General features: G+C 40.2%; 2 protein-coding genes across 31 annotated transcripts in view; one reads left to right on the top strand and one right to left on the bottom strand.

The window, feature by feature from the left end:
* The window catches only part of FIP1L1 (factor interacting with PAPOLA and CPSF1), a 63,913-nt gene extending 59,864 nt beyond the window's left edge, over positions 1-4,049 (bottom strand). For 8 of the 30 annotated variants that reach the window (XM_061192278.1, XM_061192282.1, XM_061192285.1 and 5 more), the window contains exons 1-3: positions 3,713-4,048; positions 2,480-2,524; positions 2,337-2,376 (exon numbers count right to left, since the gene is read on the bottom strand). In XM_061192278.1, the coding sequence (XP_061048261.1) occupies positions 2,337-2,376; positions 2,480-2,524; positions 3,713-3,797 (170 nt within the window). In that variant the 5' untranslated portion in view covers positions 3,798-4,048. Of the gene's footprint in view, positions 1-2,336; positions 2,377-2,479; positions 2,525-3,712 lie in introns of all 30 variants that reach the window. The other 22 variants (XM_061192286.1, XM_061192287.1, XM_061192291.1 and 19 more) reach the window with 7 other exon arrangements.
* Positions 4,050-11,395: 7,346 nt separating this feature from the next.
* Positions 11,396-25,602, top strand: part of SCFD2 (sec1 family domain containing 2) — a 410,854-nt gene continuing 396,647 nt past the window's right edge. The window contains exon 1 of the mRNA XM_061192275.1: positions 11,396-12,354. Coding sequence (XP_061048258.1) covers positions 11,517-12,354 — 838 coding nt within the window. The 5' untranslated portion in view covers positions 11,396-11,516. The remainder of the gene's footprint in view (positions 12,355-25,602) is intronic.

The raw sequence follows: 25,602 nt of genomic DNA, 5'->3' as shown, positions 1-25,602 counted from the left end.
GTTCTTTATGTCACAAAACAGTATGTTTAGCCACAACCTGGATATAAAACAAGACAGAGACAGCACAGTGCAATGGTTAAGAACAGTTTTAACGATGGGCCAATCACAAAGAAGCTGGGGAAAACTCTAATAGCAAAGACTCGGCTCAGTTAGGGCAACAAAGTAGGTACTGCACTGGATAGTAGAACACAGGTTTGGCAGAGCTCTCTTCCCCAATAGACTTTTAAAAGTTTTAATTCTCTATCACCATTAAAACACTAGAAACGTGATAAAATTATAAGCTTTATCTAGAAAAATAACATTTTAAGGGTAGATCTTTTCCTTTGGATGAAATAAACTTAATAGCTTTCCAAATAAAGTGTTAATAAGGAATATGAAGACATTTTGACAGTGATAGGGAAGGGAGAAGGGTTCCTCTCCAATCAATTTAATCAAGCTGTGTATTGAGGAATTAAGGAATATTTAATCAGAAAATAAGCTTCAAGAATTGTAGCCAAGAACTAATATTAACAAAGTAAAATAAAAATTAGTTCACAAAAATGTGTATCTGATTGTTATCATTAATTTCTTGATCAACTGAAAAACAGGGTATGAAGAAATATTACTTTCATAACTATTAAACTACACAAATCCCAATTTTGTGGTTAACTGAGAGTAGGGTTAGGAACTGGGTTGGATATATCCATTTCAAAACTAAATGACAAGGGCTTCCCTAGTGGTCCAGTGGTTAAGACTCCAAGCTTCCACTGCAGAAGGTGGGGGTTCGATCCCAGGGGGATGTTCCACATGCCACCAGAGGCGGACAAAAACAAAAAACAAAAAAACAAACAAAAAACCCTAAATGACAAGATTTCAGATGATATAGCAATGAATGAAAGAAAAAACAAAACAAAAAAATAAATAAAAACAAAAAAAATCTTCCAACATAGGGGTATTTTTAAGCAAGGAACAATAATCTCAGCACTCCCTGAGCTGTTTCCACTTCTCACTTCTCCCCTCCATTAACTTTAAAAAATAACAGCTTTGAGATACAATTCATATACCACACAATCCACTCATTTGAAGTGTACAACTGAAAGGTTTTTAAGTATGTTTACAGAATAGAGTATGTATGTATGTATCTATCTATCTAATTCCAGAACATTTTCATCACCCCAAAAAGAAACGTTATATATTTGTAGTCGCTCTCCATTTTCCCCTGTCCTGGTAACTACTACTTTCTGTCACATTGGATGTTACCTATTGTGTACATCTAATATAATAAGAAATACAATATGTAGTTCTTTGTGACCAGCTTCTTTCATTTAGCATGTTTTCAAGGTTCATCCATGTTCTAACACATATCAGTACTTCATTTCTCTTTACTGCCAAATAGTATTTCACTGTATGGATATATCACTTTTCTAAATCTATCCATTTGATGGACACTTGGGTTATTTCCATTTTTTGGCTATTATGAATAATGCTGCTATATATGGTAGCTCTACGTTTAACCTTTAGAGGAACTAACAGACTGTCTTCCATAATAGTTGCACCATTTTACAATCCTACCATCAGTGTATAAGGGTTCCAATTTCTCCATATCTTCACAAGCACCTGTTAACTATCTGTCTTTTTGATTACAGCCATCCCAGTGGGTGTGAAGTCATATTTCCTCCTCTTTTTAAACCCAAATATTCTTTAAAAGTCCTTTTTGTAATCACGCCTCCCCCATTATAAGACACTAAGGCATGTAGTCAGTGATGTCAGCATATCCATGTACTTGTATCCATGAGCTATTCTGAAATTTAGAATAAGTTTCTGGCTCCCTGATATGTTCTGTAAATGATACTCAGACCTTTCTAGTAATCTAACAAATGCAATCAATCTTGTAACAAATTCATTAATTCCACTTCGAATTTTAAATAAATACAAAACATTGAAATTATAACCACAATGCATTACACCATCAAAAATATTAAGTTGTAGAAGTAGTTACCCAAGGAATTCTTTATTTTTAAAAAATTTTTAAGTTAAAACTTTTTTTCTTAGTAGTCTGATGGTTATACTGTATACTCCACTACTGAGCTCATTTAAGAGTACAAAGTTACTTAATAGTGAAAAATATCCAACCTTTACTTCAAAAACATTTTGTTCCCTGGGCTACTAGCAAATAAATAGAATTGGTATAAGATTACGTCCTGAAATAGTAATAAAACGATAAAGGACTCAGTGCCTTGCTATCTTTGTCAAAATGTAATCAAGCCAATGATTATAACGAAATAATTCTGACAATCTGTTGATAGAACCACTGTACCGCACAATCTGCATAAGCATCAACAAGAAATTTCACTAACCTGGCATTTTCTTCTTCTGGCCTTTCAACTTCATTTTCATCTACCAAAAAAAATACATAAATAAATAAATAAAATTAACCAACAAACCACTCTTAAAGAAACCAGTATTATGAAAATCTGAAGTGATCATCACAAGCACTAACCTAGGTCCTTTGCCAAATCACTGTGCACATGCACGTCCCATGGGCCTATAAGCACATCCAAAGTTAGATCACCTTATAATGACTTAACAAGATATGTCTTTTATGAAAAATAAAGAAATAAAAAAAAATCAGACTTTACTTCTATAAAAATAAACTTAAGAAGTATTAAAGATTTCTAGACCTTTGTAAAAGAAACCCTACACATTTACATTTCAAACAGTACTACGAATGCTAAATCTTGCCGCCAAAGATAACGTATTTTACAAGTTTATCAAAATCAAAGTTTGTCGAAGTCACATCATCAAGGAGCTGCGTGGTGCCCAAACGTGCACTTTTACTAAACTATCCTAAAGACAATCAAGAATACGCATTTTAGGCAAGGAACAAACATTAACTTTCAAATCTAGTACCGGCAACAGACAAGAAGGGGCTGTGACTTCATGGAAGTTAAAAGCCAGATGTCAAACAACTCCCTTTCAAGGGGGAAGTAAAAGATGCAGTAAATTTATTTTATGAAAAAGATATACACGAGGTGATACTGAAAACCGTAAGCCTAAGGGACATGAGGTACTTCTATGTGGGTTAAAACGCAGTCTCTTAAAAAAGAAAAACTTCACCTTAATACAGGAGACATTCGGGGTTTTCTTTATGGGCCATAATGTATTCCATCTCTTTCTTTCTCTCTCTCTCTTTAATTAATTATTTTTAAAGCACGACTTTCACACAAGGAGGTACCCTTGCAGGTGCATTCCATACAAACTGACCATCAAGAAACAAGACGTTAGTTTTACAGCATCAACTTTATTTAGCTATTATAACAGAATGACTGTTCCTGGGACAGGAAGGGCATCCCACAGTCAAGGGGCAAGAAGAGACACACCAACACAGCTTAGAATCGATATAAGAAAACAAGAGGAAAGAGCACAGAGGCGAGGCGGCCGAGAAGCCCGGGAGGAGTGGACGGCGAGGCTGGGGGCCCGGCCCCTAGTCCCCTGCACAGCGGGGTCCCAGCCGCCACCGGGTGGGTGCGTGTTGGGGGCGTGGACTGGGCAGGAGGAGGCAAGGGGGGCGGGGGACGCACACGCCGCGCTCGGCCTAAGTCAGGCCGCATGAGGCTCCATGCAAGAGGCCCCAGGCGGCGGCGTGAGGGCCCCAGGACGCCGGCCGTTTGCTGGCCGGGAAGGGAGGCCTGAGAGAACCCGGGAGAGAGAGAAGGGACAGGAAGTTCCGTACCGCCATAGAGCCACTCTTCCTCCTCATCCCCTCCGGTCCCGCCGCTCAGCTCCGACACTAGGCGCTCGACCTCGCCGGCCGACATGGCCGCCCCGAGCACAACTTAAAGGCGGCGATCAACAGCCCCCTCCAACCCCTTCCCCAGCCTCGCTGCCCGGGGTCTCGAGAGGGGCGCGAACCCCCGGCGAGCGAACGAAGAAGGCGCGAGACTCAAATCCCGGGTAGATGGCCCCGGCGGCGGAGGCGGCAAAGAACACGACTCCGGCGCCGCTCCGCCCGCGCCCGCGCCCGCGCACGCGCAGCAGCACCCAAGCAGCACGGAGTCTCTAGGTGGCTTCGCTTCCGCGGCGGCGGCCACCTGAGCCTGGTTGCGCCTGCGCACCGTAGTTGGCCCCGCCCCCCACGGGATCTCGCTTGCCTTTTAGCGTGGCTTTCTCCCGTGACGTCCTACGTAGGCTACGATTCCCCTCCCCCAACGTTCCTTCTGATAACCTGTATTGCTTTTGTTGGAGAGTGCGCCGTTGTTATTTCTGCATGCGATGCTTGCTTTCTCGTTTTGTTTTGCTTTTTTTAAATCTTCCGGAAGGCCTTGTTTCATTCTTTACTTGTTGTATCAGACTCGATACAGAATCGTTGTCTTATCAGTCCCTGTTTCTCATTAGAGAAGAAATTATAATTCATGCCCACTTTCCTGAAAAATTAATCTTAACAGCAAACAAAAGCCAAACTAAAAAATGAATAATGCATTCTCTTTGTCAAAAAGTCAAAGACCTTCTCATCCACTACCCTCCTTTCCAGAAGTAGCCCTTGTTTTTCTGTTTCATGTGCAGCATTATGAAATTTTATACATATTTGCTACACGTGTATTGTTTTCGTGAAAGAACCTGAGATTAATGAGTCTTAAAGGGTACAATATTGTATGTATCATTGTGTAGATTTTTTTATTTCATTGGTTGGTTTGGTTTTTCTTTTTCCTCAGCAGTGTGTTGGAGGTCCTTTCCATATTTGTGTATGTCAAACTATGTTCATTTTTTAAGGGCTTCATCGTATTTTTTCGTTTATTTATTTAACAAGTATTGAATATCTGCTGTTTAAGAACTTGGGAAATAAAACTATGAGTAAAGCACAGCCCCTGCCCTTGGAGAGCTCTCAATTTATTGAGAAAGGCAGGTGGTGGTAAACAATTAACTCTCCTACAAGGGAAAAGCAGGTCTTAATAGAAGCACAAAGTGTTTTTATACCACCAATGCCACACCATCTCATGCTATTTAAACAAATCATGTGGTTTTAATCTCCCTAACCTTTGAACATTCCTCTATTGCTATTCTCAGTCTCCCTTATCTGAAGAGGATAATCCCTTACGTATTTCTAAAGTCTGTTGAGATATAGTCAACTTTTGAAATCTTTCCTGAACCCCATTTCTTTCTTTATTCTATAAATACTTATGGAGGGCCTACCAAGTGCCAAGGACTCTTCTAAACTATGTAGATTCAGCAATGAGTAAAACAAAGTCCTTCCTCTCGTGAAGCTTTCATTCTAATGAAAGGGAGACAGACATAAACATATAAATGTACAGTATGTCAGATAGTGATAAGGATTATAAAGTAGGGTAAGCAGGAAAGGGGGACCCTGAGCAAAGTGATGAAGAGGGATAGGATGCAATTTTATATCAAGTGGTCGGGGAAAGCCACTCTAATGAGGTGGTACAAAAGTAGAGACCTGAATGGAGAGAAGTAAACCGCTGTGAATTTCTGGGAGAAGCCCTATCAGATGGAGAGAATAGGAAGTGCAAAGACCCTGAGGCAGAAGCATACTTGGAGCATTCAAAGAACCCCAAATGTAGCTGGAGTGGAGTGAGGGAGAGAGAGGATATATAGATGAGATTAGAGTTATTCTGGAGTGGGTAGTGCAGAGCTAATCATTCCTTTCTGCACACTATGCTGATTCCGTGGCATGTGTCTATCACATCATATAGTAATTATTTGACTACATATCTGTTTTCCTAAGACTCTTCACCAAATCCTCCCTCAAACAGGGCATCTTCTTATATGTCGTTCTAATTCCTGGTGTGGTGCCTAGCACTTAGGAGATCTTCTTGGCCTCTACTGACAGTAACGAAGTGAAGATTTTACATTCTGCTCGAGAGTATCATAAGGCAATCACTCACAGTCCTGTTTATGTTTCTATTTATCATTCTATGAGTCTGTAATGACCTTTGGTGGTTTCATGGGAGAACCAACTGCCTTTTGTTGAGGAGCCTCTTTCTCCTTTCAGCTGCCTGAAATGAGCTTGTCTTTCAAGGCATTACTTAAACTGAACTGAAGAATTGATGAATAATAATTGATGCATCAGAATCGCCTTCATGGTGGAGGTAGCATTTGAGCTAAGCTTTGAAAATGAAGATTTTCACAAGCAGAGAAGCCCATAAATCACTAATAACCACTCTTAAAAAACCTCTTCCTTCCTTGCTTCCAAACTGAGTTCTTTGCCTGGATGGACTTCCTTAGTTAAAGGTATCTTTATCTCCCACTAGGGGAGACTTCAAAGATAGGTAGCTTGAAGATAGTATATAAAATTATGACCTTATCAAACTACGATACTCCATATATTCTGATGATACTTGTTTTCCATTGTGTGTGTGTGTGTATGTGTGTCTGTGTTGGTGTGTGTGTGAGAGAGATCTGCTGGTTCTTCACAAAAAAAAAAGCCAAAAATAGGGCTTCCCTGGTGGCGCAGTGGTTGAGAATCTGCCTGCCAGTGCAGGGGACACGGGTTCGAGCCCTGGTCTGGGAAGATCTCACATGCCCCGGAGCAGCTGGGCCCGTGAGCCACAATTACTGAGACTGCGCGTCTGGAGCCTGTGCTCCGCCACAAGAGAGGCCGCGATAGTGAGAGGCCCGCGCACCCCGACGAAGAGTGGCCCCCACTTGCTGCAACTAGAGAAAGCCCTCGCACAGAAACGAAGACCCAACACAGCCATAAATAAAAATAATAAATAAATAAATTTTTTTAAAAAAGCCAAAAACAACAAAGCATCAGTTTTAATGTATCTATCTCTGAGAAGTACTGAAAGGGAATGCTCAGTAGATGATGATTAAAATGATGACAGGAGGTAAAGATCAAATAAAAGTGCCTTGCTCAGTATCTAGTAGATAGTAAGTACTAATAGATGTGTTTTGAATAGATACGGCATTTAGGCTCGACTATACTATTCATTGCCAACTTTAGTTATGTCATTTCAATGTTCCTCACTTTCCTTATCAGTAAATTGATATATTAAAATAGCATTTTATACCCACTTCTTGGAAGGATAACAAAGGTAAAATGAAGTTTCAAATGTGAAAGCATTTGACAAGTTAGAGGTGACTGGTAAAAGAAGTTTTCATATATTGAGGTATGGGGAAGTCATTCTGGCTTATCCGTGAGTTAACTTGAATTTTATGCTAACTAGCCTGTTTGTGGCCTATGAAACATACTTTGTACCTCTTCTTTAATTATTAAAGAAAAGGGCACGTTGACCAGAAGTAAAGAATGTCCATGTTAAAAATAAAGATTAGGGACTTCCCTGGTGGTCCAGGGGTTAAGACTTTGTGCTTCCACTGCCAGGGGCGTGGGTTTGATCCCTGGTCAGGGAACTAAGATCCCTCATGCCGCGCAGCCAAAAAGTAATAAATAAATAAATATTAAATGCCTCCCTTCCTGGGTCACCAGTGCTGGTACTCCTTCAATGATAAGACTAACTTTCCAGGTGCCAAGGCCATACTATTCACGGTGTACCTGATGATCTTTCTTCTTTTTTTTGAAACCACGTAAGAATGTACCCCTGACTTGTTTGATGTTCTTTCTTCTGATAAGATATAAAACTGTGCTGAAGACTATGCTTCTCCGGAGCAATTCCTCAGAGTTATCTGAGAGGCTGTCTTCCAGGCTATAGTCCCCAGTTTGGCAAATAAAACTCTTTTCTATCCTATTATAAATTGTTTATTGATTATTTTCTTCAACATATGTTATGGTTTAGGCCTTTTGTCCTTTGAACATCCTGAGAAACTGCACATGTGTAGAGTTTTCCTTCGTCTCTAGATACCACAACAAGGAATTAAGCCTCAATTTTCCATCTTCCTCTGCATTCTGATATATTTTAACACTAAATTCTATGTTGCTAGTTGTTTCTGGCAATTGTGTCATCTATTCACATCTACACTGCTATGTAAACTTCACATTCTTTAAGGGTGAAAACAAAATTTTTTGTTCACCAGATTCTCTCTTACAATATCAAGCAAATGGAAAGTGCTTAGTAAATCCTTAAGTGTTGATCATGAATAGAGAGGACTTAGAAATGAGATGGAGATATGCTTGATTTTATGAGAATAGAAAATAATTGCTAGCTATTTTGAGCAGAAAAGTACAAATCACATTTAAATAAGGTAAATCTGATGATCTTAAGCATGCAATTTTAGCAAGAATTCATCTAACTCTGCCATGATGTCTGAGATCAAGAAATCAATTTTTTCCTGGGTTTTCTTCTCTTTTCTGTCTACCCTGTCCCCCAAGGTTATTTCATCCAACCCCATGACTTTTAATACTATGTGATATATATCTATGACTCCCAATTTTCTGTCTGCATTCTTAATTTATCGTTAAGCTCAGGACAAGCTGCTCACTCAGATGCTTCACCTGATGCCTCTCTTGGGTATTTAATAGGCATCTCAAACTTATGCCCAAAACAGAACTTGTGATTTCCCTTCCCAAACCTGTCCTGTCCCACTTCCATTCTCTCCCAAGCTTCTCCATCGTATTATCAATAACCACCGTCCAACCAGTCGTTCAGCCAAAACCTAAGGAATCATCCTTGATTCCCCTCTTTCCCTCTTGAGTCCCTCTCACGCCTATAAAAATCCATTAGCAAAACCTGTTACTTCTTCCTACAAAATATATCCCAAATCTGTCTACTTCTCTCCATCTTCACTGCCCCACTGCAATTCAAGTAACACAAACCCTTCAATAGTTTCCTGTTACACATAAAATAAAATCCAAACTTCCTACCATGTGACCTATAAGCCCCTTCATGATCTGGCAGCCCTTTGGGTGGCATGTGGCTGTACAGGTTGTGTATTGCCCAACTTTATGCAGTCCTCCACATTTCCTCATTCTGAGTCACTTTCTGTCAACTCTTTAAATGTCATTCCCTTACGTACTCTGTGCTTATTCCCTCCCAGTTTCTTCAGGCCTGAATTCCAACTCTGTATCTAACTCTCAGTCCCTAACTTTGTTCCATTATATATACATGTCCCACATTCTCAGTATTTTAGCAGAGATGTCTCTACTCATTCACTGAAACTGAAATCTAACTTCCCTCCAAGGACAGCACATCTCCTCAACTTTCTCTACTGGAGACCCACCATTTTTCTTCACCCAGTTGTACTATGGAGCCTGGAGATAGTATTGCCATTTCCCTTGCTCTGGTGGGCCACTACCAGACTGTTATGGTGCCACTTTCTTTTGAAAATCCTCCTCCTTGCCAGTGCATACCTCCTTATTAACCACCTCTGCCTCTCTCTCTTCATTTCCCCTTATTCACAGATGATGTTGGGGTCTGGTACACAGTCTTCCGTTTCTTTACCACTTGGCATCATAACAAGTAACTTGCACATTCTGCTCGTCTGGTTTTTGATCTCCTAGAATCTAACTATTCAACAATCTTCATTCATCCACGTCAGCAGTCTGCATTTAGGGCCACACTATGGATCTCATTATATCCTAGAACTGTTCCGTCCTTGAACTTTAGGGGCCAAGCTACTTTCTTTGAACCTAATTTCATATTCTGCCAACTTTTTTTTTTTCAGATTCCATCTCACTTTTCCCTTTTCTGTCACTCACTACTGTTGACCACTCTATTCTTTTTGAAACTTGTTCCCTTTTTTCTAGTTCCTAGCTCCTATTTCTTCATGGGCCTATCTTCAAACAGTACATTCAAGCTATACTAAATCATTTGTAGCTCCAGAGAACATGTTGTAAGGTTTCATACTTCTATACCTTTGTTCATGCTGCACTCTTTGCTTGGCTGCCAGGAATGCTCCTCCCCATCCTGTACACCTGGTGAACACCTGGTTTTCTTTGAAGGCAACTCAAAACTTATGTCCTATATGAAACTTCTTCTGACCACTTCCCTTTTTGCTTCACTTAGTCAGAGTTTATTTTTCCCACTTTATAACTCTTGAACATTTTTTTTTTTTAAAACATTGCTCTGGGACTTCACTGGAGGTCCAGGGGTTAAGACTCTGTGCTCCCAATGTAGGGGGCTCTGGTCCAGGGGTTCGACCCCTGGTTGGGGAACTAAGATCCTGCATGCCGCATGGTGCGGCAAAACAAACAAACAAACAAACAATTAAAAACATTGCTTCTGTAATGTTTTATTGCATTTGCTTGCTTTACATGTGTGGGTTCTTTTATTTCAGATTCTTTTGAAGGCAAGACTGTGGCTTACTTCTATCTATATCCTCAGTGTCCAACACGGTGTCTGGAATATTGTACACGTCCATTAAAAGTTGGTTGAATATATTATTTATTATACTGATATGAACTGAGCATTTATTCAACAAACATTTATTGAATACCTGTTATTTTCTAATGTTGGGGATACCAAGCTTCTAGTGCACCATCTAACAGAACAGATATGTTAAGGAAAACAGGTATGTTAAAACTTACCCCAGATATGGCAAGTACTTAGCAGAGGTGTAAATTTTTCATGGATCAGGTAATATATCTTATTAACCACTGTATTTTGGAGCCTAGCTCAGTGATTACACTTAATAAGTGCTTTATAAATACTGATTGAATGAACTGAACCTGTAAGACATTCTGGGCTCAATCTGTTGACTTCATTGTGCAGCTGTTTAATGTTCTAAGCTGGGATAGCTGGAGAGAAATTGAGAAATCATGAAGGTTTTTGGTGCCATTATAACGCATCTGGCTATATTCTGTAGGCAACTGGGCCAGGAGAGGATTTTAAGCAGAAAAAAGGTTGGACAAGCTTAGCTTACTAGGAAGCAAACTGAATGGAAGGGAGAAGAGACGGAAAACTGGGAAATGATGGGGGGGGAAGGGTCACTGCTATTGTTCAGTTGACCGAAGACGGTGGATTAAGGCAGTGAGAGGAAGGATGGATGAGGAGAAAGGGCTGGATTCTAGATTTTTGAAGTGGATCAAGATTTAGTGCCAATGAGATGAGGGAAGGAAGATGGAGAAAGCGAAAGCGAAACCGTTATGTCTGTTAGAGGTTTGTGTCCAATAATGTATGTGATAGTAATGTATAAACTATGAAACATCACACAGCAGTTGGTTGTTTTTATCTTCTCTGGCTGCTCTTAGTTTTGCTGGGCAACACATCACTTTTAAAGAGATGCGTTCAGATCCAAGGAAAATATCATATTTAGAATTAGGTTTTAGCATTCCTGAGACTTCTCAAGGAGTAGCGAAGATAATCCGAGCAGAGAGAGAGAGACGAAAAGAAAATCCCTCAGCTCTTTCTTAGGCAGCTCCTTCCCACTTCCCCGAACTTTCGAGGCACCCGGGAGCCTCGGAGCCCCGCCCGTTTATTCCCAGCCCTCACCATTCTTCCGCGACGTCTCCTCGCTAGCCAATCACGCTCCGTGACGTCATTACCATGCGCCCACACTGGATGAATCGGAGGCCATCCCACGTGTACTGTGTTGACTGTCAAGGTCTCCCGGAGCCCAATTCCCGGAATCTGTGAGTTCTGAGAGAAGTTCCTGCGCTCGGTGCCCTGAGTCTGCGAATCCCCACCATGAGCACCCCAGGCGTGCTGTCCTTCACCCAGCAAGCCTGGGAGCAGGTTCTGGCCAAAGTGAAACGGGCCGTGGTCTACCTGGACGCCGCCTGCGCCGAGAGCCTGCACTGGGGCTGCGGGTCCTCACGGCTGCTGGAGGCGGTGGGGAACTCTGCGTGTTACCTGCGGGAGTTCGAGCCCGCCGCAGTTGGTGGCGGAGCCGAGCAGCCCAAAGCGGTGTTTGTGTTGAGTTGCCTGCTGAAAGGCCGGACCGTGGAGACCCTACGGGACATCATCTGCCGCAGTCACTTCCAGTATTGTGTGGTGGTCACGGCTGTGAATCACGCAGTCCACCTCACGGCTAATCACGTGCCGCCGGCGGCGGCGGCTGAGCTGGAAGGGCAGCAGCCAGTGTTCGAGCAACTGGAGGAGAAGCTGTGTGAGTGGATGGGCAACATGAACTACACGGCTGAGGTGCTGCACGTCCCGTTGTTACTCGCATCTGCTGCTCCCCACCTTGCCTTGACTCCAGCTTTTGCTTCCCTTTTCCCACTATTACCCCAGGATGTGCATATCCTCAACCGTGCCCGACCGGACAAGAGGAGGCTGGGAAACCTGGCTGAGGTGGATGCCACTACCCTAACCCCTGAGCTGCTGCTGACGATTAGGTGCCTGGTGTCCGGCCTCAGTTCCCTGTGTGAGCATTTAGGGGTACGGGAGGAGTGTTTTGCTGTAGGTTCCCTCAGTCGGATCATCGCTGCAGATCTGGCCAATTTTGCTCCCGCCAAGAACAGGAGGAAGACCGCCACAGGCAGGGCATCAGTGGTCTTTGTGGACAGAACTCTGGATCTCACAGGTAAGTGGCGTTTGCTGTGGAAGGCTTCATAACCGATTTCCAAAGTGCTGGGACTTTCATTGATTCAACATATATTTTATTGACCTCTTACTATGTGTCAGGTTGAGGAGTCAAAGAAGAGCTAGATGGACACAGTCCCTGATCCCACAGTTTATCGTCTAGAGGGGGGATACAGACAAGCAAATCAGCAATTAAAATCAATTTGTTAAATGCTGTCTTGGGTAAATACATCCTCAATATGCACTGCCCTTTTAAACAAGAACAACTGCATCTAGCCCAGAGATTGGAAAACCAGACTTATGCTGACATGGAGGAGAGCTGTCCTCCACCTGGGAACCTTTTAGAAATGTGCAGATATCGGTATTCACAACAATCCTTCATAAGAAAGCTTTAAGTTGTTGGAGAAGTATTAACAGGTGAACAAGTGGAGGTAACCTGTACCACAAAACACGAAAATATTACAGACAGTTAGTTGACTTTCAAGTTTCTTTACATGAGTGTTAACAAATGAGGCTGAACTTAAATTTCACCAGAAAATGAGGCTAAACAGAATTGTAGAAAATATCTACAATTGTATTTAGCCTCATTTTCTGGTGAAAATATTTTCAAACGTTTATTTATTCTTAGCTCTCATTCTATTGAAGATTGGGTAATCCCAAATTGTAATAATATTTATACACATAAGTAACAAATGTTACCCTTAAAATAGGTGAAAACATTTTCTGATATTTGACATGTGCATTTATTTTCAAAGGTCAACTTTATTGTTCTCTAATTAGGTAGATGTAATGCTGCTGGTAGTGTAGGCTGGCCACACCCAAGTTCAGGGAGAATAATCAGGAAACTGACATTGGTAAGCATTCCCTTCAGTAGGTTAAAAAAAATGTCGAATGAAGTTAAAAAACCACAACAGGTGCATTTGAATTTTTGACCTTATAAGATTCATTTTCAGATCATAAAATAGAAAGTAAGCTAAGTGGTAATACTGAGATGTAAGCTTAATTATGTGATTGAAGTAACCAGGTGCTCAGCCTGTCAGTGTGATTTAAATAAAAGTAATCATTGTAACGCCCCTGAACTCTTAGAGGATTAAAAACAGCTGATGAGTGAGTATATGCTTGTTGAGTTTTTGAGTGCGTGGTATATACTGCTTATGCTTCTATTTCTTTTTGCCCAAAATGTGACATATTGTTTCATAATTAATCAAGGTCACATATTTTTGTGTTCCCCCCCCCCCCAAAGACTCCAGTTAGGCAAACTTTAATGTCCTGGCCATCCAGCATCATAGCAACTACTCCTTTACATATTATGCATCTCTTCCTTGTATATGACTCTTCTAAATACAGAAAAAACAAGGTAAGTGTAGCTTCTTGTCCTCTAAAAGCTTACAATACGAAGTAGTCAAGAATGATTTAGAAAATAAGGGCGCTAGGAAGACAAAGTTGCCATTCAGCACAATTATTTTATACTTTCTCTCTCTTCAAGCTTCCAGATTTCCCTCCCCATGTTCACCCCCTCAGCTTTCTTGCTTTTATATAAGCCATCAGAAAACTTCTGTATCTTCTTATCACTAAGTCTACCAACCTTTTTACCTCTGTACCCCACATATTTTTCTTTCCTTCCTTTATATTAAAAGGAGATGTACTGTCCCTGCTACTATCTAGTGCCAACTTTTCCTCCTTTGCAGACTAGAGCTTTTCCTTTTTCACTTCTCTCATAGGTTTACTTCTTTCAAATACCCTCCCCTTTCCTAGATCATCATTTTTTTAAAAAGTCTTTTCTACTAGATTTTCCCCATCAACATACACACAGAATGGAACATCTCCTTTCTTGACCCCTCAGGCTCCTCCAACTTCAGTTTCAGTTTTGCTCCATTTTTAGCAAAGTTAGAAATTTGTCTGTACTTGCTATCTCTACAATCATCTGCTTCAGTTTTCCCTTGACCTCAATTAGGCTGTTTGCCCCTCAGTACTCCTCAGAAACTTCCTTTGTCAAGATCACTGGTGGCCTCCATGTCACCAAATCCAATATTCAGTTATCAGAATCCATTCTACTCAGTCTCAAAGCAGCATTTGTCACAACAGAGTAGAGGATGCAAATAGTTTAAAAAAATACAAATATTAAAGAAGTACAGAAGACATACAGATCATGCAGTTTCTTGTGTAATCCCATCAAAACATAAAATTGACGACATGTTATTTGCTTGCTCACAACCCTCCCATCACACCCACTATCAAATCTAAGTTCCTTAGCACGGTTTTCAAGGCCATACATCATCTGCCTGTGTGTACCTATCCCACCTCATCCCTTATTGATCTCCACCCACACACCGCTCTCCTGGCATGCTGGTCACCTTGCCATTTCTCAACATGCCAAGTATGTCCCAGCCCCAGGCCCTTTGATGTTCTTGTGCAGCTCAGCTTGGAATGCTCTTCCTTCAGGTGTCTACATGGTTTTGTCGCTCACTTCCTTCGAATCTCCACTCACATGTCTCCTCCTCAGACAAGCCTTCCCTGACCACTTTCTTTAGACACTCTCTAACCCCTTACCCTACTTTATTTGTCATAGTCTTTACCACTACCTAACATGCGAATTGATTGTCAGTTGCCTGTCTCCTCCCATTTGAATGGAAGCTCCTGAAGGGAGGGGCTCTATTTTGTTTACTGTTTATTAACTAGCACTCAGAAGAGTGCCTTGAAAATAGTAGGTATTCAGTAAATATTTATTGAATGAATGGATGAATGAACAGGTGAATTAAAGGTTGCTGCCAACTAGACTTTCATTGAGGTTAATATACTTACTTTTTCTGATTGAAAATACTTCTGAGATTCCTAAGTTGCATCACTAGTCATTCACAAATGCAGCGGGGCACACATTTTCTGAATATTCTAAAATTTGATAATTTGGGCCCACAGTAGTATTTGAGAAAGGAAATAATAATATTAACTAATCATATTTATGTGATTATTTAATGGATAAAAATCACTTCCACATTACCTTATTTGTTCTTCTCAACAAATTAGGTGAGTTAAGTATTATTTATCATTTCAAGAATAAAAAATTGAGGCTCTGAAGTTGTTCTTTACTGGAAAAAAGAAAAGCAGAAACATTAAGTCGTAGGCCAGATGTGACAGGATTGCTCCAATATTTCTATTAGTGTCCGAGGTCAGCATCTTTTGTTTTCTGAATTGTCAGAGTTAAGTGCTCACTTTCTTTGTATTTGTTTAGGATCCTTCTGCCAGTAGGTGGGCTTCCAGGGTGTGCTTTAAATTGGTGAAGGTACTCATTAAGCAAACTGGTGTGGGAGAAGACATTTTAGGTAGATGAGACCATGTAAAAGAATATTTAATGTTAAAAGGGGCATTGTTCAAAGGGAGCAAATGGGAGGTTTCTCTGGGTAGATTCAAGGCAACAGGTAAAGAGAAGGAAAAATTCATTTACTTTGTCCAGGGCTTAGGAGGAACCATGAAAGTATTGTTTTCAATAGAATGCCAAGAGAACTATGCAAGCTGATGATAAAGCAATGAGAGTGAACCTCCCAGAAGTTCCTTGAGGTATTTCCCAAGTACATTTAAAATTATAAGGACTCTGCTTCCTTCCTACTTTCCTGAATAATTCAGTGGAAAAGCATCTAGGTGGGGCTAAGCAAGATAGGTGTCCATGCAGGGAGGAGAGCACTACCAGGCCTGGATGAGGGAGCTCAAGTTGGGTGAGATCTCCTAAGTGGGGAGAGGTGCCTGCACGGGGTGGTGGGTGGCAGCAGCAGTGGCCTGGTGGGATAGGAGATAAAGGGAAGCCAGAGTGGGTGGCATAAAGGGGTGTCCCTGGGGCCCAACATATTTACCTCTCTACTGGTGCATGGAACAAGTTTGATTTGTGGTCCCCTCTGAAACCAGTCAGCTTTGGCATAGTGTAGCCAAGAAAAAGTCCATGGTCTACTTCCCATTTTTAAATTATGACATTCTCTCCTTCAGAAGGGATCAAAATTCTATCTGGCTGGTGGAGGGTAGATTTTGGAGGATAGATACTAATTGGAACAAGTTTGTTACTATGTCCTAATAACTTATAAATTGAAGTTTTTTTAATGGATACCTTTTAGATAACCCTCCAAACTATCTTCCAGATGGTCAGTTTAATGGTTCATTTATTTCAAAAATGTTTCAACATAGTGTTATTATTCCATATTGGTAATCCTCAGGGCTGGTTTTCAGTTGGTACATAGCTGTATTGTCAAACCTGTTTTTTAAATACTAAAGTACTTCTGTACTAGCCAGTAAAGGGAAATTCTCTACTTGTTGAGAGTTACCTGTTACTGTTGCCTGGTGGAGGCGAGTGATAGGGCTCAGGAGCATTCTGGTGTGGATGCACCTGACCCACAGGGGTGCTGAGGGTGTGAGGCAGCAGAGGGAACTCATGCTGGTAGTGATGGTTGTAGAGATGCAGCACTTCTCCTCTGCTCCAGAGTGGCCCAAAATTGGATGGGGTGGTAGGGTAGGTGGTGTTGGTGGCATTATTTTTGGCACGGGTGCTTTCCAACCTTGATCCAGGCTCTGGCGTCCAGGAACATACCCGATCTCCATGCTCAATTTTTTTACTGATCTTTTCTGGATGCAACAAGCATAAGGAGCTGGGGAGCTCATGACTTGTTGTTACAAGAATTTGGCGTGATTTCTTTTCTTTTCTTTTTTTTTTTTAAAATTTTTAGTGGAGTACAGTTGATTTAAAATGCTATGCTAGTTTCTGCTGTACAGCAAAGTGAATCAGCTATACATATACCAGTGTGGTTTCTTGCATCAGATTGTGGTTTAGACAGAATGTGGGGCATTGTTTAGCCAGGGATAGCTGTAGCATATAGATGATTACACCAACAGTTTCTAAAAATCAAAAGGTAATTGGAAATTATTGGAATGACTTGAATGGTTTGAATTTCAATTTAAATTATGTGACAGCAGTTTTAATATAGCAACCAAAGGGAAATACATTTTTAGTTTTTTATTTAGATGTTAATTTATATACGTAGTATATTAATTTGTTATTTGTTGTTAAATGTTTTAGATACCATTTTTGATAATTTACCATTAGAAGATTTATATGCTTATGTATATAATTCTTCTTGGATGTAAAACTGACACTACCAAAAATAACCTCCAATAGTTCATAAATATTCGGCAGTGTTAATATCATGCTTACAATTTTGAGAAATTTCTCTTTTTGTCATCATCTTTGCTGAAAGTAATATCACTTTGTCTAATAGTTGGGTTTTTTTTTTTCTAGTAAACATTTATTGAGTGCCTACTATGTGCCAAGCGTTGTTCCAGGTCTAGGGAAACAGTGGTGAACAAGACAGACAAGCTCCTTGCTCCCTTGAAGCAGTTGATAAGCTCTCAGGGCTGAAAAATGGAGAAAGTTTGTTGCAATTGTTTGAGAAGTAAATGGCCACCAGTGTCTGTTGCTATGATATTGGCATACTTCTACCATGTCTAGACCACACAGAAACTTGTGTCTCTGCAGAGTGCTTCAGGCATGTTTGCATAGGGGATTTAAATACAGCATTCTCAGGACTGTTCTGGCTTCTAATTTGTTTCAAGGGACAATTAAAAAGGTAGACATGATTTATCAATCTCGAAAAGTTCGAGTCTGGTTTTCTTTCCATTCTTTTCTGGCTCTTGAGATCGACTAGAGAGCTTTGTTGATAGTCTACAAGTTCAAGATCAAAAGATAGGAGGTGGCGGTAACTCTGGGAATTAAATTTCCTTTCTTGGTTCAATTCTTCTGAATTTTAGTTTCATGTAAACTTTTAAATTAAATTTAGTCAGTTAAAGGTTAACTCCCAATCCAATGGGTGGTTCTTAATCCTGGGATTATGGTATACTTGTGCATTTATATTTGCTTTAAGGTGTGATTGTATATTATTTTGTTAAAGTCTCGAAATTTGAGACTATTAATAGTGGCTAACATTTGAGAGCATACTACTTTTCTCAGCACTCTACTCCTTTAATTTTCATAATAATTCTTTTATAATTATCCCCATTTCACAGATGAGGAAACGGAGACATATAGGAGTTAACTAACTTACCCAAGATCACACAGCTAGTAAATGAGAGTCAGGGTTTGAACCTTGGCAGCTTGCTCTAGAGCTTGTGCTCATAATCTCTCTCATATGTGAGGCTATCATCGTCCTGGTTAGTAGAGATGATGCTGATATGGCCTCTAGAAGCTAGCAGCTTCCGAGACTAAACACAGTTGTTGGACTCTCGTGCTGCCTTAGTATTCAAAAGCATTTATATTTGCTTTAAGGTGTGATTGTATATTATTTTGTTAAAGTCTCGAAATTTGAGACTATTAATAGTGGCTAACATTTGAGAGCATACTACTTTTCTCAGCACTCTACTCCTTTAATTTTCATAATAATTCTTTTATAATTATCCCCATTTCACAGATGAGGAAACGGAGACATATAGGAGTTAACTAACTTACCCAAGATCACACAGCTAGTAAATGAGAGTCAGGGTTTGAACCTTGGCAGCTTGCTCTAGAGCTTGTGCTCATAATCTCTCTCATATGTGAGGCTATCATCGTCCTGGTTAGTAGAGATGATGCTGATATGGCCTCTAGAAGCTAGCAGCTTCCGAGACTAAACACAGTTGTTGGACTCTGGTGCTGCCTTAGTATTCAAAAAAGTGACTTATTCTTTCTTCCCCCATCTCCTCCAATCTGATTTTCCACAAAATGCAAAATAACCAACTAATATCTTTATTTTAGGGTTCAGAGGATACTGTTTAAAATAAGCATAGGTATGAGGAACAATTGAGAAGCCATTTAAGGCTCTGACTAGATTGCAGGTGTTAGACCAGACCAGTATAATAACTTCAAGTCTTAGCTTAGTGACTTACTTGCTGTTTGATTCTCATTGAGCCTTTTGAGGGTTTTCTCATTTGTAAACAGGGGAAAAAGAGTGACCTTAAAGTGCTGTTGGAAACATATGAAATCATCCATCCATCCATTATATAACTAAAACAGTAGATAAGAGATTAAAAAGTGATAGGGTTTCCATTTTATTTTATTTTATTATTTTTTAAGCTTTTAAAAAATTTATTTTATTTTATTTATTTTTGGCTGTGTTGGGTCTTTGTTGCTGTGCGTGGGCTTTCTCTAGTTGCGTCGAGCTGGGGCTACTCTTCGTTGCGGTGTGCAGGCTTCTCATTGCAGTGGCTTCTCTTGTTGCAGAGCACGGGCTCTAGGCATGCAGGCTTCAGTAGTTGTGGCTCACAGGCTCTAGAGCTCAGGCTCAGTAGTTGTGACGCACAGGCTTAGTTGCTCCACGGCATGTGGGATCTTCCTGGACCAGGGCTCGAACCTGTGTCCCCTGCGTTGGCAGGCAGATTCTTAACCAGTGCGCCACCAGGGAAGCCCGGGTTTCCATTTTAGATGGCATAGCTAGGGAAGACCTCTCTGAGGATGTGACATTTGGGCAGAGATTGACAAGAGAGAGGAAGCAGGCCATGTGACAGCCTTGGTATTGAACATATAAGACCCAGGGAATGGCAAGTGCAAAGGACCTGAGGTGGGAATATACTTGACATGTTTGAGGAGGCTCGTGTGGCTTCCTTCAGCTTGCCCTGCAAGCAAGGAGGGCGGTGATAAGAGATAATGTTGGAGAGATAGGCAGAAGGAATTCATTGTAGGGCAAAGTAAAGACTTAGAGTAAAAACCAAAGTATGATGGGAAAGTTGGAGGGTTTTGAGCTGTGATGTGACATGCTCAGATTTACATTATACAGGATGATATATGCAAGGAGTAAGGGGATTGCAGTAGATCCTCAATATATGGTAACTGCTACCACTATCTAGGTTGCGTAATAGGCATGAGTGGCTAGTTACAGTAGCCTTAGCTCTGCCCCTCCCTAGTTGTAAGTCAGTTTCCTGATCTGTGAAATGAGGATAATAATAGTACCCACCAGAAGACTGAGAGGGTAAAATAAGTTAACATGTCTAGCTCCTAGAACACTGCCTGGTACATAATGGGGAATATGTTTATTAATACTTTTATCAATTAATGATATGCCTTTAAAATGATTTAATGTTTTATTCTTTTAAATGTATGTTTTCCCCCTAAGTATAAGACTAAGAACATAAGTACAAGAGTAATTTGCCATACATGTAACCGAGAAGAATTTTACTACCTGACCTATTATCTGCCACTAAAGTAAGTGAGAGTTGGTTAGAATTAACCTTTTGTCAAGAACTGTATTCTGTCATACCTAGAGAAAAAAAAAAATGAAGTGCAGTAAGTGAAAGAGTCTTTCTGTATGATCCTGCAAGATCACTACAATTTTGGTTACTTAGGGGAGTGTAAAGAATGACATGGATGATTTCGATTCATTTCATAAATGTTTATTGAGCAACTTTTATATGCAGGCTCTGTGCTAGGTGATAGTGACATAAAGCCTCCCTATTCAGTGTGTCCTGGGGACTGGCAGCCTCAAGCCCAACTGGAAGCTAATTAAAAATGCAGAATCCCAGGCTTCACCCCAGGCTTAAGAATCAGAATTTTAACAAGATCCTCAGGTGATCTGAATGTGCCATAAAGTTTGAGAAGTGCAGACATAAAGATTAAACAGTCAAGACTCTTGTCTACGAGGAGCTCATAGTCTATGAGGAAGCACAAAGCTTAGCAAATTCACGTATGAATGATACATGCCTTCATAGGGTTTAGGTACAGATATTCTCTTAAGGGGTGGCCATTTCTAGACCAGTGGTTCTCACATTCGAACCACCCAGAAAGTCTGATTTTTCAAAGTGGTCTGGACAGAGGCTGGAACCAGTATTCTTTTAAAAGCTCTCTACGTGTGCAAACATGTAAGAAGGAGCATAGGTTGTTCTGGGAATTCTTTTCAGGTAATTTTTTAGTAGGGCTTAAGGTTGGGATGAATGACTGAGGGAGAGGTAAGAGATCAGGAGGGAAGGGTGATAAAGATGATGAGGAAGGAGACTGGGGCCATGTTCCAAAGGCTTTAAATTTCATGCTTGGTGAGGAGCCATAATAAGTTTTTAGGCAGGCAAAGTGCATGTACAGATTTTCTGTTGAATGAGTTCTCTGGTGGATGATGTGATGGATGGATTTATTGATTCCAAAGTGGGAACTGAGGGAGGATGGATAGGTTTCTTGTTGTTGTTTTGCTTGCTTTTTTTATAGTCAAGTTTATTAAAGTATAATTTACATATAGTAACATTCATCCTATATAGTGTGTAGTTTTGTCAAACAACATATAGTCATGTAACCACCCACCACAATCAAGATATAAGAGGAGTGCCATCACTCCAAAAAATTCCCTTTGTGCCCCTTGTAGGCAGTCTCTCCTCTTACTCTCATATTTGGCAACCATGGAACCATTTCCTGTCCCTAGAGTTTTATCTTTTCAAGAATGTCATATAAATGCAATCATATAGTATATAGCCTTTTGAGTGGCCTCTTTCACTTAGCATAATACGGTTTAGATTCATCCATGTTGTAGCTTCTATCAGTAGTTCACTCCTTTTTATTAATGAGTAATATTCAGGTGTATGGATGTAGCACAGTTTGTTAATTTGTTCATCAGTTGGGCTGTATCCTTAAAGTGTGTAGAGAGGAATAACATTGATAGCTGTCGGCTCAACTAACTCATACTGTGTGGTGTGCAGTGATTCTTTTTTTTTTTTTCCAGTGATTCTTAACTGTTTTGAAATTAAGGAACTTTTTTTTTGAGCAACTGGTCAAAGTTATGGATTATCTAGATAAAAGCATAGACTTAAAATATTTCTCATAAAATTCAACCCTCCCATGCATCTATAGAGGAGCCCAGCCTAGGAGCAATGGGCTTCTTGAGATAAAAGCAAGAAATACTGGAGGCTAGGAGACTGTTGATCAGGAGACTATTAAAATATCTAGGTAAGAAATGATGTGAATTTATACCGAGTCAGTAATAGGAAGGATGAAGAAAGGAGTAGTTGAGTATTTAAGTGAGAGAATTAATAGAGTGGTGACTGATATAATGGTAGAAGATTAAGAATAATTTGAAGACATGCCAAGTATTCTAGCCTGGGCAATTTCAGAATCCATTCACAGAAAGAGGGAGTGTAGGAGAAGATTTGTTAGGGGCAATATAATGAATGCTATGTGACTCTCTTATCTAAAATTACTGTGTGGTGAAAACTACTTACTGAATAAACTTGTATAAGTACTGCCTTATTATTCTCCTGCCTCCATCCCCCCAAAGTCCTACCTGGTATATGGCAAACTGAAACAGCCTTTTGACTAGTATGTATTATCTACTTTAATACATCCCCTTTGTACTAGATTTGACTGATATGAGCCAACCATAGGTAGTGTTAGAAATGGTAGTATTAGAGAGTAACTAATAACTAACACTCCTTTAACCATCCAGATTCTAAATTGAATATGAAATAAAGAGTTGGCAGGCAGAGGCCAAAATACCAGTTTTATGGTGGATACAGTGAACATTAAAGAATGTGGCTTACATCTATGGGCAAGTGAGATTCCTAACACCAAATTCTTGGGTTGGAAGGTTTACCCACTCAGCATCAGGAGTGGACCAGAGCAAGTCTTTTTCCCTCTTTCCAAGGGCAGAACCTATCCTAGGCAGAATGAGTAGAACCTGACAACCCAGGGGAAAAGTGACTGATTGAAGGAGGTGAGGCAAGTTCAGAAATGTTATGCTAATTGTTGTCCTTCTACATAGAAGGAAACATCAGGAGCAATAATGAAATATTCTGTTCTTAGAAGACAGAAATGTCATCAAATACTGAAACATCTCAAAATAATGAAAGACGGTCAAATATCCTTAAGAAGGAGTCATGGGGAATCAGAAAGGAGGTGAGGTTTCTTTTTTTTTTAATTAAGATTTGTGTATTGTGTAGTTTTTTTAAAATTTATTTTTGGCTGTGTTGGGTCTTTGTTGCTGCGCGTGGGCTTTCTCTAGTTGTAGCAAGCAGGGGTTACTCTTCGTTGCAGTGTGCGGGCTGCTCATTGCAGTGGCTTCTCTTGTTGTGGAGCACAGGCTCTAGGCACGCGGGGCTTCAGTAGTTGTGGCTCGCGGGCTCTAGAGCGCAGGCTCAGTAGTTGTGGCGCATGGGCTTAGTTGCTCCGCGGCATGTGGGATCTTCCTGGACCAGTGCTCGAACCTGCGTCCCCTGCATTGGCAGGCGGATTCTTAACCACTTCGCCACCAGGGAAGTCCCAGGAGGTGAGTTTTTGAATATACTAATTCCAAGAATCCAGTAACCCTATCTCAACACCAAGGGACACTGTGCACAACCCCAAAATATCCTGTTTGTGAAATGTAGAGAAGGCTCTGTGTTTTTATCTTTAAGCCCTACTACAGTATGACTGAGCTCTTGTGAAGATGCCTCAATTCTTGCTTCTCACTTTATTCCTTATAAGTAGAGGCAAGTGAAGATGTTATATGCCTTATGATGATGATACTGGCACATAATTCCCATATGATCCACAGGGTCATACAGGACTGCTAGTTTTCCGGTGCTGTTAACTATAAAAGTTTAGCCTTTGAAACAATTGGCTGAATTTAGGATCTCAAATACTGAGCTTCAAAGATATTTAGGTGTTGGTTGGACCAACTCTGAGTTTTTAGCTTGGTAAAATAGCACCACATTTTTGGAAGTTGCCTCAGATCACACAAGGAACTAATGGAGGATGGGACCACTAGAGCCCATGTCTCCAATTTCTTGTTCCTATACCCTCTTTAGAAAAGAAGGCATTGGGAAATAAACCATTCTCTGGCCAGACTAGACCCCATTGCTCTTGGCTAGATTAGCAGTTGGACAGGGAAAAATAACTGGGTTCAGGTTGACTTCCACTCTTGAGCATCCTAAATAATATTTTAAAATTTCTATAATAACGGAAAAATTAAGCTCTCTGAAAATTTAAGTGTGATACAAATCTTGGCATTTTATTCATTTCATAGAGGAAGAATCTGAAATTACTGTGACATTGAGAGGCCCCAAATGCTTAGTCTATGTTTGAGTCATGTAACTGGCACTAATTAAATTTTAAAAATGTATACTGAACCCTCTAAAGCTGGACATGCAACAAACTGTATTCAGAGAAGAGCAGGACATGAGTTGAAAGCCTATGCCTGCTTTATCCTTCATTATCACACATGTTAAATACACATTCCTTTTGACTAAACCTAAAAAGTTGAGTAATCCTGCTCATGTAAATTTGGCATTTTGTTAATTCTCATATATAATATTGTACACAGTTTCTGAAAGAGTGTAAATTATTTTTCTAATTAATTTAGGTCAGTCTCATGTGCTCCTTGCAGAAAGCACGGGGGAAAAAATTAACTTTAGGTAGAGTTTACATCCACCAAAGTCCTACCATTCAAAGATAACCCTTGGTAAAATTTTGGGATATTTATATGTGTGTATAGCATGTTTTTTCATTTCATTACAACAGGAATATATGTTCACCATAGAAAGTTTAGAATCTATAAATAAATAGAAGAAAATAAAAATCACAGTTTGAGAACTGCTTCAGTGAATATGCCATAATTTAAAAAAACTACTCCTCTACTTCTGAACATTTAGGTTGTTAGTATATAATATTTTAAGGAGGTAAATGATACATTGGTTCTGTAAAAATAACTATTAGCTATTAAACCTTAAGGAAAAATAAGTATGTCATGTCTTGACTTCTCATATTTGAAGAGTTTCAGGAGGACTGGATTAGTCAACAGTTTTAATTTGCCAAAGGTTTAATGAACTGGGACTTGCCAGAGACCCCTGCATTTAGCATAGGGAGGGGGAGTGAGTAGCAGCTAGATTGTAGGGGCTAAAGAAGTTAGGAAAGAAAGGCAGAACATATAGACTACTTGTTTGTACAATGTGTCTGTGAATGGCAGATAAAAATAAGAATAGCTTGGGGGCAGGGCTCAGAATTTGGGCACCAGATTCAAAGAAGAGTTATTGTAGTGATGAGTGGAAGTTTTTAAATAAGTGAGGAGGTTACTAGTGGAGAGAGAAATGATGCTATGGGGTAATCGTCGTATCTCCATTCATTCCAGGCTTAAAGATATTATTCACTTAGAGACTTCTGCCTGCCGTGTGGATCTCAGGGCCACTTATAGTCACTAGGCATTCATTCAGCAAGTATTTAACGAGTAGCTTTTAGTATGAGTGCTGGGGAGACAACCATAAACTATAGACAACATAAATAAGACATGGTTCCTTC

The sequence above is a fragment of the Eubalaena glacialis genome, chromosome 5, assembly GCF_028564815.1.
Source record: "Eubalaena glacialis isolate mEubGla1 chromosome 5, mEubGla1.1.hap2.+ XY, whole genome shotgun sequence".
Taxonomy (NCBI): Eukaryota; Metazoa; Chordata; class Mammalia; order Artiodactyla; family Balaenidae; genus Eubalaena; species Eubalaena glacialis.
The sequence above is the reverse complement of the archived record's forward strand: the minus strand, read 5'-3'. Positions and strand labels throughout refer to the sequence as shown.